The following is an 18,685-nucleotide window of genomic DNA, read 5'->3' as shown; positions in this document are numbered from 1 at the left end:
GAACATATCAAATCGGTCAGAACATGTCCTTCCTCTGCTCACACCTTTCACAGCTTTCCTACATTCCACAGTACTAAAACCCTTACCCTCAAGCCCTCCCTGCCCCTAAACATCATGGCCTGCTGCTCTGTCTCTCACTCGTTGAGAGCCAGCCACACCAGCCTTCTTCCTCTTGGAGCATGTTTACCACACTTCAGTCTCTAAAGTCTTTTTACTTTGGGTTCGTTTTTCCTTGGAGTACCTTTCTGACAGTATCTGTAAATCTTACTCCATGACTTACTGATGGTCTCTGAACACAAATGACTTTATTGATGACTCTTTCCACGGTGAGTCACCTCCCCGGCCTCCCACTTTACTAGTTCAGTCCATAAACAGCCTCTTTCAATTTTCTCCATTACCCACCAACGTCAGTCTCACTAAATACACCTTCACTTGTTTGCCTAACACTTCTAATAAAAGTAAGAGCTCTCAAACGTCAGGAAATGAGTTTTGAAAGTCACCACCCACAGCACAGAAGACAGAACTCAGCACATACCACATATTTAATGCACATGCGTGGGGTAAATGCCTGTGTGAAAACATTAGCAATGATGGGAATTGTAGCTGGGGAGATGGCGGAGTAGGGAGGTGAAGTGCTTGCCGGGCAAGCATGAGGACCTGAATTTGGATCCACAGCCATCATATAAAAGCTGAGCAAGACAGTGTACACCTGTAATCCCAGTCAGCACCGGGGGGCTGAGGAACAGGGGCAAGAGGACCCCAGAGCACCACTGGCCAGCCAGTCTAGCCAAAACAGCAAGTTCTAGATTCAGTGAGAGATCCTGCCTCATGGGTGCATACACACACACGCACGCACGCACGCACGCACGCGCGCACACACACACACACACACACACACACACACGCACATGCACACGCACACGGAATTAATATAATCCATGAGGAAAAAGAAGGAAGTCTTTGTAACATGTATGCTTATAAGGAAAGCTATAGACAGTTGGTGCAAATCCATAACAAACATGAACTTCGCCATGAGATGAGTGGTGGCTTTGGGGGAAACTGAACTGCACCAGGAAACTGCTTAAGGGTCCAAGAGAAACAAAAAGGTTGCATCTAGATGATGTTGAGGAAAGATATTTACGACAAACATGGAGCATTGCTTTCTTCCCTCCCCCCACACCATAACTGTCTAACGTCTAGTTTGTCTCCTTTCATTAGGTACTGAACTACTTAACCGGTGGTCGCTGGACCTCCCACCCAATGTGGTTGAAGGATCTGCTAGGGCTACATACTCTGTTTTGGGTAAGTCTCTCAGCACCAGCCATAACAGCTGTTCCTCTCTGTGATCCCAGTCACATGGGACCTCACCACGCAAGGCTAATGAAGTCCCTGAGCACCAGATGCTGGACTGAGAAAGGAGCCACCAGCTGCCCTGTGCAAGAGTGAGAAACAAGTTTACCAGATGCTGTTCTACACAGTATGCTTTGGTTAACTCTGCCAGTTAATAAGAGCTGTGTCCTCCTCTTCAAGAGGTAAACTGGATGACGGTGTATCCTGGCCGATATAAAAATGATAGTTCCGTTTTCCCAGACATTATAGCCCATCAGAAAAGATGTTATCTCTTGCTGTTCAGGTTCTTCCCTGCTTCCTGTTTTTCTCATTTTTTTGTATAATTTTTTTGTCTTTCATTCCATTAATAATGTGGCCTCTAGGTTATATTTTCCTACTCCAATACAAACCATCTCTATATTCCTCTAATTTGCAATAACCTTTTACTCCTCAGGTGATATACTAGGCTCTGCAATGCAAAACCTCCAAAATCTTCTCCAGATGCCCTACGGCTGTGGAGAACAAAACATGGTCCTTTTTGTCCCTAACATCTATGTTCTAAACTATCTGAACGAGACACAACAGTTGACGGAGACCATCAAGTCCAAAGCCATTAGCTACCTCATCAGTGGTGAGCAATTTTACCTGAACTCCTAAATGCCTTCTGTTTGGATAAGATTTGGTAATCATTATTGCTGTGATTTCCAATCAAATGCCCTTCTGTAGAATAATGACTCCCAATAGTGTCAACACTCTTAGAAACATGTGAGTAAAACAATGCTTGCTCAATGATTCTTTGATAGGGTTAAAATAAATGAATAATAATAATTGTCTCATGTCGCTCATACATAACTGAATTTCCCTCTCCAGGGTATCAGAGGCAGCTGAACTATCAGCACAGTGATGGCTCATACAGCACATTTGGGGGTCATGGTGGGAACAGCCAGGGAAATACTTGGTAAGATGAAATTGTGTCTTCATGCTCCACTAATCTGAGGCATTTCAGGAAATTGCTGTTCTCTGACACCTGGGATTCTTTTCTGGAAGGTTTATTTATTCTTAAAACTCCAAATGTCATCCCTACTGACCTCTAAAAATCCATCTGCTCCACCAGCACAGCTGATAATAGAGAAACAAAGAAATAGAGGTGGAAGACAAGAAGGGCAGTTGTCCACAGTGATGGGGAAAGCTTTCCCGCTGCCCTTTAGAAGAGGCAAGGTAGAGAGCAGAGAAAGTGATGGAGAGCGGTACAATTGGAAGTCATTTGGGAAATGCAGTTTTGATGCAAGGGTGCTGTGACAGTTCAAATAAGATATATTTTATAAGACCAAAGACTGAAAACTACCAGCTAAGACCCTCCAAAATGACCTCCACTGACCTATCAGTGTCTGCAGGCAACACATGATGAGCTTTAAAAGTGAGGTGGCCCTGCTTCTCGGTCTCTTTTCTGCTGAACAGGCTCACTGCATTTGTGCTCAAGGCCTTTGCTCAAGCTCAGTCACACATCTTTATAGAGAAGACACACATCACCAAAGCTCTCAACTGGCTCTCGGGGAAACAAAAGGAAACCGGTTGTTTCCAACAGTCCGGATCCCTGCTTAACAATGCTATGAAGGTAATGCCCTGATTCTGTAAGAGCTCTCCAGTCCTTGGGGATGGAGAGATGACTCTGTGATTAAGAGTGTTTAGTGTGCCGGGCGGTGGTGGCGCACGCCTTTAATCCCAGCACTCGGGAGGCAGAGGCAGGCGGATCTCTGTGAGTTCGAGGCCAGCCTGGTCTCCAAAGCGAGTTCCAGGAAAGGCGCAAAGCTACACAGAGAAACCCTGTCTCGAAAAACCAAAAAAAAAAAAAAAAAAAAAAAAAAAAAAAAAAAAAAAAAAAGAGTGTTTAGTGCTATTGCAGAGGACCAGTTTGGTTCCCAGCATCCTCCGCAATCAGTTCACAACTACCTGTACCTACAGCTCCAGATGACCCAATGCCCTCTTCTGGCCTCCATGGGCCTTCACTCACGCACAAACTGAACATTAATGCAATATATATATATATATACCCATGACTTTTAAAATCTTTAAAAAAGAAAAAGAGAGTTCTCCAGTCCTGATGACATAACTAGGAGAATCTAAATGTTCCAGTGAATGCTGGAGTATGTAAGAGTTCTCCCTCTGTCCTTCCAGGGTGGCGTGGACGATGAGGTGACACTCTCTGCCTACATCACCATTGCTCTGCTGGAGATTCCACTGGCTGTCAGTGTACGTACACACCCATCGCCATAACTCCTTCACAAATGGGAGCCATAAAAAAAAAAATCACAGAACTAGAATCCCCTGAGGAAAACTCCAATTTTTGTAGTCTTTGATTTTGGTACATTTCACTGTGACATGAATAAGTCCTTTTTAAAAGATTAAGAGGAAACTCCTCCCTGGTATAAACTCTAATGCTGGGTTGTCACAGTGTGGCTCTCAACCTGGGGTTAGCCTGGGGGTAGTTCCTTAGCCTGGTTCTGTTTTGAAGTTGGCTTTCATTTTCTTTTATAGCACAGCATTGTCCGCAATGCTCTATTTTGCCTGGAAACAGCCTGGGCCTCCATCTCAGAGAGCCAAGGAAGTCATATCTATACCAAGGCATTGTTGGCCTATGCCTTCGCACTGGCAGGAAACCAAGCCAAGCGAAATGAGCTGCTTGAATCATTAAACAGAGAGGCTGTGAAAGAAGGTAGGAACCTCTATTGCAAAGGGTATCTAACTAGAAGTCACTAGTGATGCAAAGGCAGAGTTACTTTTGTCCTTCCTTAATTAGAAAGACAGCAAGAGAAACTGTCATTGACCCAACACTTAAGTGATAGGAACCATTTTATTGACACACACATTACTGATGTTATAAGATCCAACCACTGGTGCTACACAAGTATGTAAAGAGACCCAAAGATCATCAGGGAGCTTGATGTGCTTTTTGGTAAAGATTTGCTTGTTACCAAGCAGGGTGGCTCATGCCTTTAATCCCAGCACTTAGGAGGCAGAGACAGGTGGACTCTGAGTTGGAGTTCAAGGTCAGCCTGGTCTAGATAGTGAGAACCTATCTCAAAAAAAAATAAATGAATAAAATAAAAGTCTGCTTGTGATTGTTCTAAAGCATCCATTCATTTCATGTGTTCCAATTCATTAGCTGAACTAATCATCACTTACGGGCTAGATTTTAAAAACTATGTTTTAAGCTTAAAATTTTATCTTTTCCATTTGAAAGAGGATTCAATCCACTGGCAACGTCCTGGGAATGTTCAGGAAGTGAAGACACCCTATTACCAACCGCGGGCCCCTTCTGCTGAAGTGGAAATGACAGCTTACGTGCTTCTTGCCTATCTTACGGCTTTGCCTTCCCCATCCTCAGAGGACCTGTCTTCAGCATCCCAAATTGTGAAATGGATCATCAGGCAACAGAACTCCCATGGGGGTTTCTCCTCCACTCAGGTCTGTGGAGAGACCCTATGAGGGAAAGATAACTCAACTAATCCATATATGAACACAAACGTATTCTAGGGATTAGACAGCTGCATCATCATTTCTAACACACACTTTCTCTGTCCCTCCATCACCGAGTCCCAGCCTAATTCACACATGGACCACTGCTCTGTCCTCCTTCCATTCCCATTCTCCTCTCCTCAAAGCAGGTTCTCAGCATCGCCAGGGGTCGGTTTCCCAAAGCAATATTTTTGTGGAATTACTTCCATGAGAAAATAAACCTTATTTTCATCCACAGACTAAAATTCCCTAATTCTGCCTGAGCCATTTCCTGTCTGCAGTAAATGTGTGTGCACCCAGCTGATTAAGCAAGTCCTTATGATGTTTCTGGAATGGACTTGCTGCTATTTCTGGGACCACTTAAAACATCCCAGCTCTTCCATAATGCTCCTCTCCCCTCTCCATAAGCACTTTTCATTATTCAAAAATTATCTGATTTCTCATCTTTAATCTTCTTTTTCTATCTTAGCCTACATTTTCTTCCCCACTTCAAGTTTCTACAACAAATATTACTACACAGATTTATAAATTACTAATAATATATGTTCAATTCATATTTCCATATATATTGTAGTCTATGTAAATGATAAAACTTATTCCCCCTGAAATACATAGACTGGGTCACCATTAGTAAGCAGGAATGAACTGTATTGAAATTAAACTAATGAGCTGTGGTTTTGACTAAATGATCTTGAACGGAAGCAGTGTTGACGTTGTACACTCAGCGTGGCCTGCTATTGCTGTATCCACTGCATTTCTGTACCTTTTTCTCCTCAGGATACAGTGGTGGCTCTCCAAGCTCTCTCCAAATATGGAGCAGCCACGTTCACAAGAAGTAAGAAAGAAGCGTTGGTCACCATCAAGTCTTCAGGGACCTTCTCTCAGGAGTTCCATGTTCACAATACCAACCGCCTGCTGCTGCAGGAAGTCAGGCTTCCAGATCTTCCGGGAAATTATGCCACCACAGTGTCAGGGTCAGGATGTGTGTACCTCCAGGTGAGGCCGCCAGGGCCCAGAGAATGGGCACATGGCAGAGAACATCTCAAGGGTTACATTTTCATTGCAAAATCCAAAGGAAATCTGTGTTAAGTGAAGAGCTGAGTTACTTAGAAGAGGCTGTGAGCTGTTTTCAGCACTGAGACAAAGAATTTTGCTCTTGTTTTCAGACATCTCTAAAATACAACATCCTTCCAAAGACAGACGGGAAAGCACCCTTCACTCTTCATGTTGATACTCTCCCCCTAAACGTTGATGATCACAGAACATTCCAGATTCACATCAACATAAGGTAAATCCTAAGGGACAACCAGTCTGCTTATAGGACATGGTGGGGGGTGGGGAGTGTTAGCGTCTGTGAAAGAAATGTATTGTGCAAAGTTAATCTTAACAAAAATGGGGTCTTGTATTTGTGAACCAGGACATTTTCTTAACTCTTACTGAAAGGCCTTAGCATTGAGAATATATCATCTCAGGAATATATATATACTATCTGAAGAGAGGAGAGGAAAATGGTGAAATTTCCAAACAACTACACAGATATGGTCGATAGAGAAACTGAGCAGAAGGTTAGACTTCTGGCTTCAATCAATCCCAAGGAACCTTGTCAGAAGGACTTATCTCTATGTGTTCCCTTCACAGTTATACTGGAGAACGACCCAGCTCCAACATGGTCATTGTTGATGTGAAGATGGTATCAGGCTTCATACCTGTGAAGCCATCTGTGAAAAAGGTAAATCCTACGACATCAGCAGAAAAGGCTAAAACCGTTGGTGGAAAGGGTCAACACCAGCTCTTGCAGGTGGCAATGCCATACTGTTTGTCTATTTGATTTTATTGATGTAGTTTTCAAAAGGCTTACTCCTGCAAACCTGCCTCTCCAGAGTATGATTACATCATTTATTACTGTTTATACTGGTTATAGTGTGTTGGGTATGAGGCCTAAGTTCTAGTCTATACCCAATTCTAGCAAGCCATTAGCTAGCAGGTTTGTGGACACACTTTTAAAAAATGTATATATGCACACACACACACACACACACACATATATATGTATCTCCTTATAAATTTCTAGTATATGTATCTATATACATACATATGAATAGAAAGGATTCAATAAATATTGTCATTATGACTAGTGCTCCTAAAGAAATAAAAAAAAAATCAGTAGTTTAGATTCTCCAGAGAAACCTTTTATATGAAAAAAAATGCCTGAAAACTGCTCCTAGCATAAACCTTTCTCACTCCATAATTCTGGGTTATCAACAGCTCCAAACCCAGCCTAACATTCAGAGGACTGAAGTGAACACCAACCATATTCTAGTCTACATTGAAAAGGTAAGACTTTGTGACTCTGGGGTCTGTGAGAATTGCTGGAGTGTTTAACCAGACCATCAAGATTCCAAAGATCAGTCTCCACCACCCCTTTATCACACACACACACACACACACACACACACACACACACACACACACACACACAGGGACAAATAGCTACAAAGGAAAATGGGACCAGGACTGGTCAGCAAAGCTGTTTATGACACTTGACTATCCACAGAACTTTTGTTCTTTCATCTTTTGTTAGTTATGTTGTAGAGAGCAAAACGTCCCATCCTCTCCTACGCCGTGAGACAGGAGACAGCACACTCCTATAGCTTAGCATATCTTAAGAAAAGAAGATGGTGAGCAACGACCAAGTTAATCATTGAGTCCAATCTGTTCTCTCATCTCTCCAGCTAACCAACCAAATCCTGAGTTTCTCCTTCTTGGTGGAACAAGACATCCCAGTAAAGAACTTAAAACCAGCGCCAATAAAAGTCTATGATTATTACGAGACAGGTAAGTGGAACCCAGATACGCCGAGTTTTGATAGGAAATGGTGCCTAGTCTAATTAAAGGTTATTTTAAAGAAAACAAAACTCCACAATCTCTTACTGGAAGAAAAAGTGAGTTTATGGTCACTTATAATTATGTTTCTGTTTATTAATTTCTTGGGTGCACTTACACAAGCCTTAGGGCCACTCTAGTGGAGACATCATGAGACAATTGGTCAAGAGTTCTACCTGAATTTCCCTTTAAAGTTGCTTGCTCTAGGCTGGATTATTCTGGAAAGGTAAGAATAGCAATTTTTTTAAAATCACATCTTACTACTGATGTGTGACATAGAACCTATCATTTGATATATTTTTTAAAATAAACCCCACAAAATGGGAGGAGACTAGATAGAGCAGGAAATTCTTCCGTTTGTTCCCAACTTTGAACTTGAAACTTGCCGGCATTATACCACGTTAACAGAATGAAACGATGTCTCCTCGTTAAATTCAGGAAAGGCGCAGAGAGGAAGGCACAGTGCTAGCAGGGAAGCACAGCCATGGGAAGGGACTGTCTGAGTCTTGTGGGTACACACAGGCACAGCAAGCCTGCAGCCCACCCCTCCGTTCTGTTCCAGAGCCCTGGTTCTCTTAGTCTCCAGCCCCAGTCAAAATAACTCAGTATACAACTTATTTTCATTGATTCTGTAGCTGTGATTTATGCTTTCATTCTTCACTTACAGGGTTTACTCACAATTAACTGCTTTCTGCCCAATTATTTCTGTGTTCTAGATGAATTCGCCATTGAAGAATACAGTTCCCTTTCAGCACTGGTACGGTATAAATAGTCAAATCTAATACCAATTTAAAGAAAATAAATGAGCACCCGCTTGAGTTCTCCATACTAGGATGTTTTTTTAATATAACATTTTATATTATATAAAATCTAATGTATCATCAATTAATTGGACTCTATCAGACACATTGTAGAATTTTTAATAGAAATATGCTAGTGAAATATAATTACTAGTACCTGGGAGTGAGTTATTTTTAACTAAATTTAAGAATTAGAGAGAGAGAGAGAGAGAGAGAGAGAGAGAGAGAGAGAGAGAGAGAGAGAACATGAAGTTGGGTAGGGAGGAAGATCTGGGAGGAGTTGGGGGAGGGGAAATAATATGATCAAAATACATATAATTTCTCAAATTAAAAATATATATAAAAGAATTTTTAAGGCATAAAAATTAAATCAACTAATGTTTACATTGTATGCCCAGTGGCCATCCACATTTTTTAAGGCATTTTTAAATGTGCGCTGGTTAAATTCAGTGTCCCTACAATTAGCCATAGAACACAGAGTAAGAGAGCTCATCTATAAGACATCCTTTAGGTTGATTCACAGGGCTGGTCTTTCACCATGAATCATTTTCTATGGCACCTTTGGCTCTGTTTTTAAACATGGAAGGAAATCTGGGAGCAGTTTCCTCATTAAAGATAATTAAATTTAAAGATTTAGAATTAAATATTAAAATTAGTTCTTTTAGTAGGTTTTTTACTTCCTTTGATATTTCTGTTCTTCTGTTTAGATTCTGAACAAGGAAATGCTTAAAACTGGGAACCTGTAGATCTCATCATTGGACTTCTCCAGACATGAAGAGCCAAGAGCTGTTAGAAGAAAGGACAGTGAAATAAATGGAAGGGAACTAGAGACACATTATATATTGAATAAAGTTATGACATTTATAACTACATTTTCTTTTCTTTGTGTACTTCTATCATTATATTTATTTTCTGAAATATGTTTTTTTTTTTCCTCCACGGCACTTTAACAGTACCTAAAGAAGTTACAAAAAGAGATACGCTAGAAAACACTATGATGTGGAATTTTTTTAAAGTGTTTGGTTAGCCCACAAGAACACAGGGGAAATGGACCCGTGTTTCCTAACATTGGAAAACAGCCCAAATGCTCACTTGGCCAATGACGGTCTAACAAACTGTGGTATGTTCACATCAGGGGTGCCATTGCACAATATTACATGCTGCACACCTGCCTAAGTGTGTCTGTGAGTAAACTAAAAGAATTCCAGACAGAGAGAGAGAGGGGTGATGTCAGGAGTGAGAGTAACCAGGTTGGTCTTTCTTTTCCGGTTTATTTTAAAAACTTTCTAGCTTTAATATGTAATTTCATTTGATCCATCTCTTAAGAACACTTAACGTGCTTGCAAGTGAAGAAAACCAACAGACCTCCATTTTATTTGCATTTTTTATGTTGAATTTGTTCCCATGCCATAAGTTGTTGTGTCTTGGTTTCTTCTGAAATATCTTTTTTTTTTTTTTTTTTCTGCACAGCCTCCTCCTCTGGCTTCGGAACAACTTGTTCCTTTTCGGTGAGGATCATCTCAGTGTGGCGGGGCAGGGGAGCTCACTCGTGCATTAGTTAATGGACGTGTCCAGTGACTGGAGAATCTACATCTAAACCCTTGAGTTCTGTGTTGCGCTCTGCATTTCTTTTTCTTTTTTAAAAAAAAAATATTTTATGTATGCGTGCTCTGCATGTATACCTGCATGAGGGCATCGGATCCTATTACAGGTGGTTGGGAGCCACCATAGGGTTGCTGGGAACTGAACTCAGGACCTCTGCAAGAGCAGCCAGTAACCCCTGCGCCATCTCTCCAGCCCCATTCCCCCACTCCACCCCACCCCCTGCTCTCTGCATTTCTAAGCATGTGCAGCAGTGTCAAAAGAACATCAATTCTCCCATCAGTGTTCAGACAGAGCTGGCCTCTGCCTCAGGAGACGGCACATCTTGCACTGAATCATTGGCCCTGCCTGCTCTATGTTCTCTTGTCTTCAGACTGACCTGTCTTTTGGTTCTCAGGTTCCTTGTCTCATTAATGTTCACTCCCAGAAATTACTGCCCAACTCTAAGGTGACATCACCCATAGCTACTCAGACTGAGGCATGGATAGACACTTGTTTCCAATGAAATCCACACCCATGGGCTACAGAGCCCCACAGATGGACCAGCCAGAATGTGGAGAGACAGTTCTGAGTGTGTCTGTTCATCCTCTGATATTTCCACAATGTTGTAAACATCAGATGAGTGAGTAGCAGCAGATCAGTCGCTCATGATTTGTGAGCTCAATCTGATCTGAGGCTGGAAATCAAGGCATGGAAATTTCTGTACATATTTTAAACTCTGTTGTGTAGATCGTGTGCTATCTTCCAGAATGTGAAAGAGCACTAGGCACAGCATAGATCTACAGTGAGATACTGGAAATGTCTGATGACATCATTTGTCTGGGCAGGCATTCAATAACCAAGAGTCTTTTTGTGGTGCCCCAATGCCATCTAACCCAGCCTAGTCCAGAATCTCAAAATAGGCTTGGCTTCTCGGTTTGTGTGCTTGTTAGGGGATAGTTTGATTTGATTTGATTTGATTTAGGGGTTTTAGAGGGGCTTTGGAGGGTGAGCAGTTTGGGGTTTGGGTTTTTTGGGTTTTTTGGGGGGGTTGGTTTTGGTTTTATGAGACATAATCTTGCTGTGTATTACAAGCTAGCCTCAAACTCAAAATCCTCCTGCCTCAGCCTCCCAAGTTCTGGGATTACAGATATATGAAACTCAACCTGGACATATAATATATTCTTTTTTATATATTTATTCTTCTCTCATACATTACATCCTGAGTGCAGTTTATTCTTAATAGAAGCAAAGCATAGAAGATTCCCCATGAAAGTTTTGATCAGAATGTCTCTAGAGATGGAGAGACTGTCTGGGAAATGTTAAAATTGTATCTTCACCAGGATCTGTAGGAGGCACCAGGGAGAGATCATTACCATGTTAAGATATGATAACCTAATTCCTAAATTCAACAAAATGCTGATGCTGTAATCCAAAGAATTAGCTACAACTGAACACTAGAAAGTACCTCTTAAATAAGCCTTCATGTTTCACAGCATTGAATTTTCTTGAGTTGCTTTTGAACTCGATACTGTGTGTGTGTGTGTGTGTGTGTGTGTGTGTGTGTGTGTGTGTGTGTTGCATACATGTGACTATAAAGTTGTGTGTGTGCAACCACACAAGCAGAGGCCTGAGGAAGACATTGGTATCCTCTTCTGTTGGTCTCAATCTGACTCCCTTGTGACAGGATCCCTCAGTGAACCAGGAGCTGGCTATGTAGGCTGGCCAATGAGCTCCTAGGAGCTGCCTGTCTCCTCATTCCAATAGCAGGGTTACAGGCACATGCAGCCATGCTCAGCTTTTTAAGTTCATGCTGGGAATTCAAACCCAGGTCCTCACGCTTGCATAGCAAGTGCTTTTACCCACTGAGCCATCTTCACAGATTCAGATACTATATTTTTTTAATTATAGGTTGGCTTAACTACCTTTACAATGCTAGGTATTGAACCCAGGGTCTCACAAAGACCAGGAGAGCACTCAACACTGACCCATGCCCCAGCTATGAAACCAAAGTGTTTTGTGAAGTAGGTAGACACTTAACACGTATAAAGGCACAGGCCGTAATAGAAAGAAACACAAAGAGAGTGTTAAGAGGTCACCTGACAGTCTGTGCTGCCTGATGGGTAAGTAGGGGAGATGGAGCAGGGCCTAATGTCTCATTGAAAGGTTCTTGCTATGGCTAGACTATTTCAGGAAATCTACCCTCAAGAAAGAAAGAGAAAGAAAGAAAGAAAGAAAGAAAGAAAGAAAGAAAAAGAAAGAAAGAAAGAAAGAAAGAAAGAAAGAGAGAAAGAAAGAGAGAAAGAAAGAGGAGAAAGAAAGAGAGAGAAGAAAGAGAGAGAGAGAAAGAGAGAGAGAGAGAGAGGAGAGGGAGGGAGGGAGGGAGGGAGGGAGGGAGGGAGGGAGGGAGGGAGGGAGGGAGGGAGGAAAAAGGAGTAAGCAGAATGGACCCTGTTATCTTTATACTCTAACCACATTGGAAACCTGCTATGCTGTATCGACTCAGGTCACGGACAGTTGAAGCACATCCATTTGCCCAATATTGACTTTCTGATTTAGAGTCATTTCTGGGAAGTGTGGACAGCTGGGTGTTTTTGTAGAGCAATCTGGGTGGTGCTCTCGGGCGCCACCTAGTGGCAGTGTATGGAAGGACAGGAAACCTGGGCACGGCCGCTCAGGTGGCCTGTGGGTTCTGTCTTAGAATGTGCTTTGCCACCATGAGGACTCTGATAGCAGCAGAGGTAGGATGCTCAGATAACAACTGACAGGGAAGGATGTGGGGACGAAAGGCCAGAGCCCACAGAGCCCTCCTTTCTCTACTTCGTGTTGGCCTTGGAGGGGCCTGAAGGAGGTGCAGTGGGTGCAGAGACCAGGAGAGAAGCTATATACTGTATCCTAGAGTCTTGGAGTGAGTGAGAGGCGTGGGGACTGCCCTCAAACGTCAGGAGTCATGGACACTTGAGAACTAGGAAGAACAGAGTCCAGCTATGATCCTGGAAGAGATTCAGATGCCTGTATCAGGCTCTCCACTAACCCCACGGTCTTCAGACACCACACTGAGCCCTAGGCAAGTGCCAGCCCCCAAGAATGCTTTTCCTTGGCCGTTATCAGCTGCCACCTTCTACCTAACTGAGGGTACAGGAGTGTGGTACTGCAAAGTTCCAGGTCCTCTGTGTTCACAAACCAACATGTCAACTTTCCTGTGGGATTCACTGTCTGAAAATGAACTGACCCAGTGAAGTCCCCTACAGGGAATAGACCACAGAGGAAACCTGTTCAAATGCCCCATTGTGACTGCCTTGGTTACTATAAAGAAGGCGTGTATTGAAAAGGAAAATAATTCTTTGCCTTCGGGTCCCAGGCATCTGTGTAACATGGCTGGTAGGATGTCCCCGCTGTGGCTCCACAGTGGAATATGCCATCTTTGAGATCCCAATGGGAAGCTGTTGTTGTACCCGTTTCTCGAAACCCCCAGAGACCACCAGGGAGCCAGTTTCCGATGCAAGCACATAAGGGTCCTTTTATTCAGGTTCAATCTGGGCCACCGCACTGCAGATGGAAGGAGATGTGGCGGCGGCCACGAGCCCAGGTGCAGAGAGTTTTTATAAGGAAAAACCACAAACCGGGAATTGGCAACTTGGGTTTGGGCAGAAGGGATATGGGGCAAGGTGATTTTTTGAAATTCTTGGTCTAGACTTTGGGCACGAAACCACATCTGAAACCATTGGTTTAGACTTGGCGGGGAACCACAACCCGCTGAGCAGGATTGTCTGGACTGCTCAGCAGGATTATCTAGATATCTTCAAGGGCCATAAACCACAGACAGGATGTCTGCAGGAGGATACTGCTCTGTATCTGTTCGAGTTGTCATGGCACATTCCTGAGGTCCTTCCTGGGACTGAGTACCGCAGGTGGTCTGAGATGGTGGCCCTTTCCCTAAAATGGAGCCTGTACAGTCAAGTCTAGACCTTCACACTGTTAGCCACAGTGCCTAAGATCAGCTAGGCCGGTCTCACCCAGGCTCTGTCCACACAGCTGCCTCCTTCCGCACCTCTCTCCTGCTCCACTCTGGAGTCTGATAAACCAACAGGAACGTGAGACCGACCGTGTCTCTGATAAAGACCAACCCAGTGGTTCAACAGCTACGCGGCGCCTGCTCTGTCCAGTGGGGAAAGCTTGTCAAAGGGAGTAGGAGTGAACAAGGGCTGGGCAGTGGGAAGGAGACCTGGTCACCAGCACCCCCTGCTGGCTGAGTGACCCCGCCCCACGGCATGTGTTGCTACAGCCCGTGACAAAAGCCTGTGCTCTTGGGTCCTGCAGGTGCGTCCACAGGGACAGCTCTCCTCTGCCACTGACTTTTCACGTAAAGGGATGATGGCGTCACAGGTGCCTGTCATCCAGAATGCCAGAAACACCCAGAGGCTGCTCCTGTGGGCAAGAGGCCTGGCCCGCCTGCCACCCTGCTGTGCTTGCTAACACAGGTGTGGCCCTCTGCGGCCCACTGGAGGCCATCCGTGAACTCTGAAGGCCTGTAGATAAGATGGGGGATAAAACTTTGAAGGGACCCTCCCCCACATCGTGTTTCCATTGTTTGTCTGTCTGCTCTGGGGGAAAATTCCTGAAGGAACCGCAAGACCGAGAACCATTCTTCTAGCGGCACCCCTGCTGTGGGCCCTGCCTGCTGTCCAAGCGGGCAGCCAGCAGAGGGCGCAAGAGCCATTCTGTGTGCTCGTCCCTGGCTCCCTCCCCCTCCACCAAGAGGAAATCAGCCGCGGGGGAGAGCTGCGGGGAGAATGCTGTCCTCAGCGCAGTCTCTTTGCTGGAAATTCCATTCAGATCGGAAAAACAGGGCCCTGAAAAACATATCATAGACGAGTACCTCCTTCACTGACTTCTCAGCCCTGAGCTGATCTTTATTTCACTGAAGGTCTGAGAGTCCGGAGGGGTCCACATAAAAGCCTCACTGGAGTCTTTGGGCTCCTTTTCCTTAAAACGTGTTTCCCTTTTGTAAACCCCCTGCCCACCCCGCGGCCGCTGCCGCCCTCTCTTATCTCACTTTCCCTTTAAGGAAGCTGGTTCTGGAAAAGAAAATAAACAAAGATAAGACGCTCAAAACCACCAGAATGTTTGATAATCCACCCTCTGGGATTCTTTTCAAAAAGTGGATGAGGAGGGAGGTTTTGGCCTGATAGCTGTAGCTGAACTTGGGGTACTGGGGCATTCCCCAGGATCTTCTGTGTTCACGTGTTTGCATAAAATGCCTTTATTAGAATTAAAAAGCAATAACCCAGGGCATCAGGAACTATTGTCCTCGCTGAGGTATCTTTGATATAGGCTGTAATTTCAAATAAAGCCTCCAATAAAAGAGATTTAAAGCGGAGAGACAGATGACTTTGGGTGTCTCTAGTCCCTCAATTGCCTGCTCTAAGTCCCCTTACCCACACTCTGGGCAAAATCATATGAGTATCAAGTGAGTGTGTCTCAGCTGCTTCAGGTACAAGCAGGGAGCAGGCCCCTTGGTACACTGACCTTAAGCCAAGGGAAGGACAGTCTCTGAAGATGTGCCTATCACCTGAGACAGGGGACAGTGGAGACCCAGAGTCAAGGACAGATTCTCAGACACGGCGTGGAGAACGACCCCCACCCCACCCCATCCCAGAAATCATTGCTCAGCCACCTCCTGCTTCACTAGGTGAACACCTTGGGAATTTCCAAGTCACACTGAAGCCTCACCTCAGGTAGAGTCACCCTGAGGACAGTGAGTCTGGTGGCCTAAGCCCCTCCATCGTCCAGGCTCCTCTGATCAATTACTCGGTTTTGTAAATCATTTTGTATTTACGCTTTTTGTATCTCTTTTCTAAACATGATCCCCCAAATTGAGTAAATATCCCTTCCTCAAAACATTACTGCTTGGTTTTAGGCTGGGAAAGGAAACGGGGTTCAAGAGAGATTAGCTGCGTCAGATCATCCTTTAGTCAACAGCTGTACTAACAACAGGCTGTATGGCAGGGGCCCTGACTACCACCAAGCATCCAAAGCAAAGTGTCTACTGTTGACACAAGGGGAGGGGCTTGCATGAAGGGAAACAGTTAATATGTGACCTATGCTACAGACCAAGGTAGGGGAATAGGGCATTCTCGGGTCACATGACAGGGGTCACTCTGTCTGGGGAAGGGAATAGGGTCTGGTTAATGTGTGAACTGTATTACGTGACAGTAGGCAGGCTGCCTCTGATCCCTGAGTAGCAGGAGTGGGAGCCTAGGTGTGTTCATGCTCTCTTGTAGCCCTCTCTGCTTATGGCCTGGTAACCTGGAGGACTTGGGTTCCCTAACATTTTCAGCCGTGTGTGTGTGTGTGTGTGTGTGTGTGTGTGTGTGTGTGTGTGTGTGTGTGTATAAACAGATTATTTGATAGAAATGGTGAGATCCTAAAGATTATCGAGCATCCGAGTTATGAAGCGGTCTGCTTCCTGCTGAGCTGGGGCAGCACTGCATTAGAAGGGCTCCTTGTTTGGTGGCAGGTAGTCAGGAGAGGGTCCTTGGGTCAGAGACTGGCATCTGAATTCACACATCAGGAGGACATTGTCACGTGTGAAACCATTCAGGGCTGGATTTGTTGGATTCTGGGAGAAATGAACGGCAGAAGTTTATGGGGGAAGGTCAAGGATAAGTACAGGAGCTACCCACCAAAGGGGCACCATCAGAGGAAACGGTGTCCACACCACCTCCAGGTTTCTACGCAACTTCCTGAAAGATGTATTTGTCATTTTGTTGAACTTTTTCTGATTTGTTCAAAAGAGTGAGTCAGACTGTTTGTAAGGTGAGTTAGAGGAGTTTGTGGGAAGACAACACAGAGAAAAGCAAGTTTTTTATGGGGTTTTCATCGTTGTCTGCAACAGTGTTTAGCCAGCTTCTGAGTTTGAACCAGGAAAACAGATTGGCAGGGATTAGCAGTTCAAGTCTGGAGCCGATAGCCACCAAGACAGAGGACCAGAAAAACTAGTCCTGTGCACTTCTCTGGAAGGAGGAGTTTGCCAAAGTCCAACATTGTATTTCCCGGAGTATTCTTAAAGCAAGTTCTAATTTTGGTTTGAACTCCCCCAGTCTCCACCTCCTAAATATAACAGGCATAGGGCATCTCTCCCACCTTGTGATTTTCAGCATCCCGGCTCCCAAAGGTGTAATAGGCACAAGTGAGCAATGTGGCATCTCAAACCTGAGTGATCGTTAATCTTCATAATCAGTTTAACTGGATTTAGAGTCACCTAGGAGATACACTCGGGTGGGGTTGAGAGTGTTCCAGTGAGAAGTAATGGAGGAGGGAAGACCACCCCAAATGTGGACAGCCCCAAACTGTAAGTCCCAGACTGGATAAAAAAGGGAAGAAAGGGACCCGTTGTATCTTGTTTTGCCATATTTGGTTGCTGTCTCTTGGAAGCCTGCTCCTTTCTGAAGAGAAAGAGGTTGAGAGTGGATCTGGGAGAGAGGGGAGATAAAGGAGAAGTGGGAGGAATGAAGGGAAGCTGAGGTACGGATGTACTGTACGAGAGAAGAATCTATCTCCAATTAAAAAGAGAAAAAGAAAAACTGTAAATATTTTCATGTAAGACTCTCACTGTGGCATAGATAGCCATCTGTGCCTTCCAGTTACACTGTGACTGTAGCAACATTTTTACTCTCTGTACAACAGCAGGAAACAGCTTTATAAATAAAATCTGAACATGTTGGGCCTCTTTAAAAAAAAAAAATTAAAGGTCAATTGAATGCAAGCATTCATCTCTGTCTGCTTCATGGTCTGTGCAGATGAGCGGTGTCCCAGCCACACACTCTGGCCACTAGGAATTCTCCCAGGCCATCGCCACCGTGATGGACCACATCCCTCAAACCATGAGCCAAAATGGGCCTCTCCTTCATTTTATCAAAGCAACAGAGAAAAGCAACACTTTGGGAGAAGAAAAATAATAATATGCCTGAGGAAACATTCCATGTGGATTTGTGAATAAAGTGCCATTGGGTAAAAAGAAAAAGAAAAAAAAAAAGGTCAGTCCAAACCATTATCTTGGAAAACATGCCTATTTTTGCAACAGCTCCCACAGAAAGACAGATCAAACAACTCACACTCATCTCTGCAAAGAACTTCCCACAAAGATCTAACTGTAGCCTACTTAATGTCCTTCTAATGGCCTTGACAGGAACGACAGGAGAGGTCTGGAGCAGAACAGTTACCAGAGCGCACCTCTCCTGCATCTCAGGACCCTGAGAACTGCAGCGCGCTGGCCACTAGGAAACTCTCTGTGTCTTCCCAGGAGCTTCTTGCTTAACAACCCTCCACCTAAGCTTCTGGGGGGAGCAGTACTAAGGAGTGGAAAATATCCCAGAAGCTTAATTCAGTTCCTCAACTGGATGACAGCTCATACTCAGGTTGGGATCCCAGGATTCTGCTGTGAGGTTATCTGGCCCTGGAAGGAACATTTTTATCTCAAAATCCAAAAGAAGGAATTTTCTGGCTCGCTGTCCACCGTGGAAACTGAACTGTGCAGCACGTTGACACGTGCTTTTTCTCCTACCCCAGAAGCT

At 44.3% G+C, this 18,685-nt stretch overlaps 1 protein-coding gene across 1 annotated transcript in view; it reads left to right on the top strand.

Annotated features, from left to right (window-relative positions):
* Positions 1 to 18,429, top strand: part of LOC128099761 (pregnancy zone protein-like) — a 58,564-nt gene extending 40,135 nt beyond the window's left edge. Inside the window, exons 23-37 of the mRNA XM_052721579.1 lie at positions 1,219 to 1,302; positions 1,784 to 1,960; positions 2,200 to 2,287; positions 2,788 to 2,944; positions 3,505 to 3,579; positions 3,865 to 4,042; positions 4,571 to 4,794; positions 5,623 to 5,841; positions 6,012 to 6,133; positions 6,484 to 6,574; positions 7,111 to 7,179; positions 7,578 to 7,720; positions 7,936 to 7,954; positions 8,396 to 8,485; positions 18,301 to 18,429. Of these exons, the coding sequence (XP_052577539.1) occupies positions 1,219 to 1,302; positions 1,784 to 1,960; positions 2,200 to 2,287; positions 2,788 to 2,944; positions 3,505 to 3,579; positions 3,865 to 4,042; positions 4,571 to 4,794; positions 5,623 to 5,841; positions 6,012 to 6,133; positions 6,484 to 6,574; positions 7,111 to 7,179; positions 7,578 to 7,720; positions 7,936 to 7,954; positions 8,396 to 8,485; positions 18,301 to 18,429 (1,865 nt within the window). The remainder of the gene's footprint in view (positions 1 to 1,218; positions 1,303 to 1,783; positions 1,961 to 2,199; positions 2,288 to 2,787; positions 2,945 to 3,504; positions 3,580 to 3,864; positions 4,043 to 4,570; positions 4,795 to 5,622; positions 5,842 to 6,011; positions 6,134 to 6,483; positions 6,575 to 7,110; positions 7,180 to 7,577; positions 7,721 to 7,935; positions 7,955 to 8,395; positions 8,486 to 18,300) is intronic.
* The last annotated feature ends 256 nt before the right edge of the window (positions 18,430 to 18,685 follow it).

The sequence above is a fragment of the Peromyscus californicus genome, unplaced genomic scaffold (genome assembly GCF_007827085.1).
Source record: "Peromyscus californicus insignis strain IS unplaced genomic scaffold, ASM782708v3 Scaffold_6__1_contigs__length_162567912, whole genome shotgun sequence".
NCBI classification, from domain to species: Eukaryota; Metazoa; Chordata; class Mammalia; order Rodentia; family Cricetidae; genus Peromyscus; species Peromyscus californicus.
Note: the sequence above shows the minus strand (reverse complement) of the source record. Positions and strands in the feature narration are given on the sequence as shown.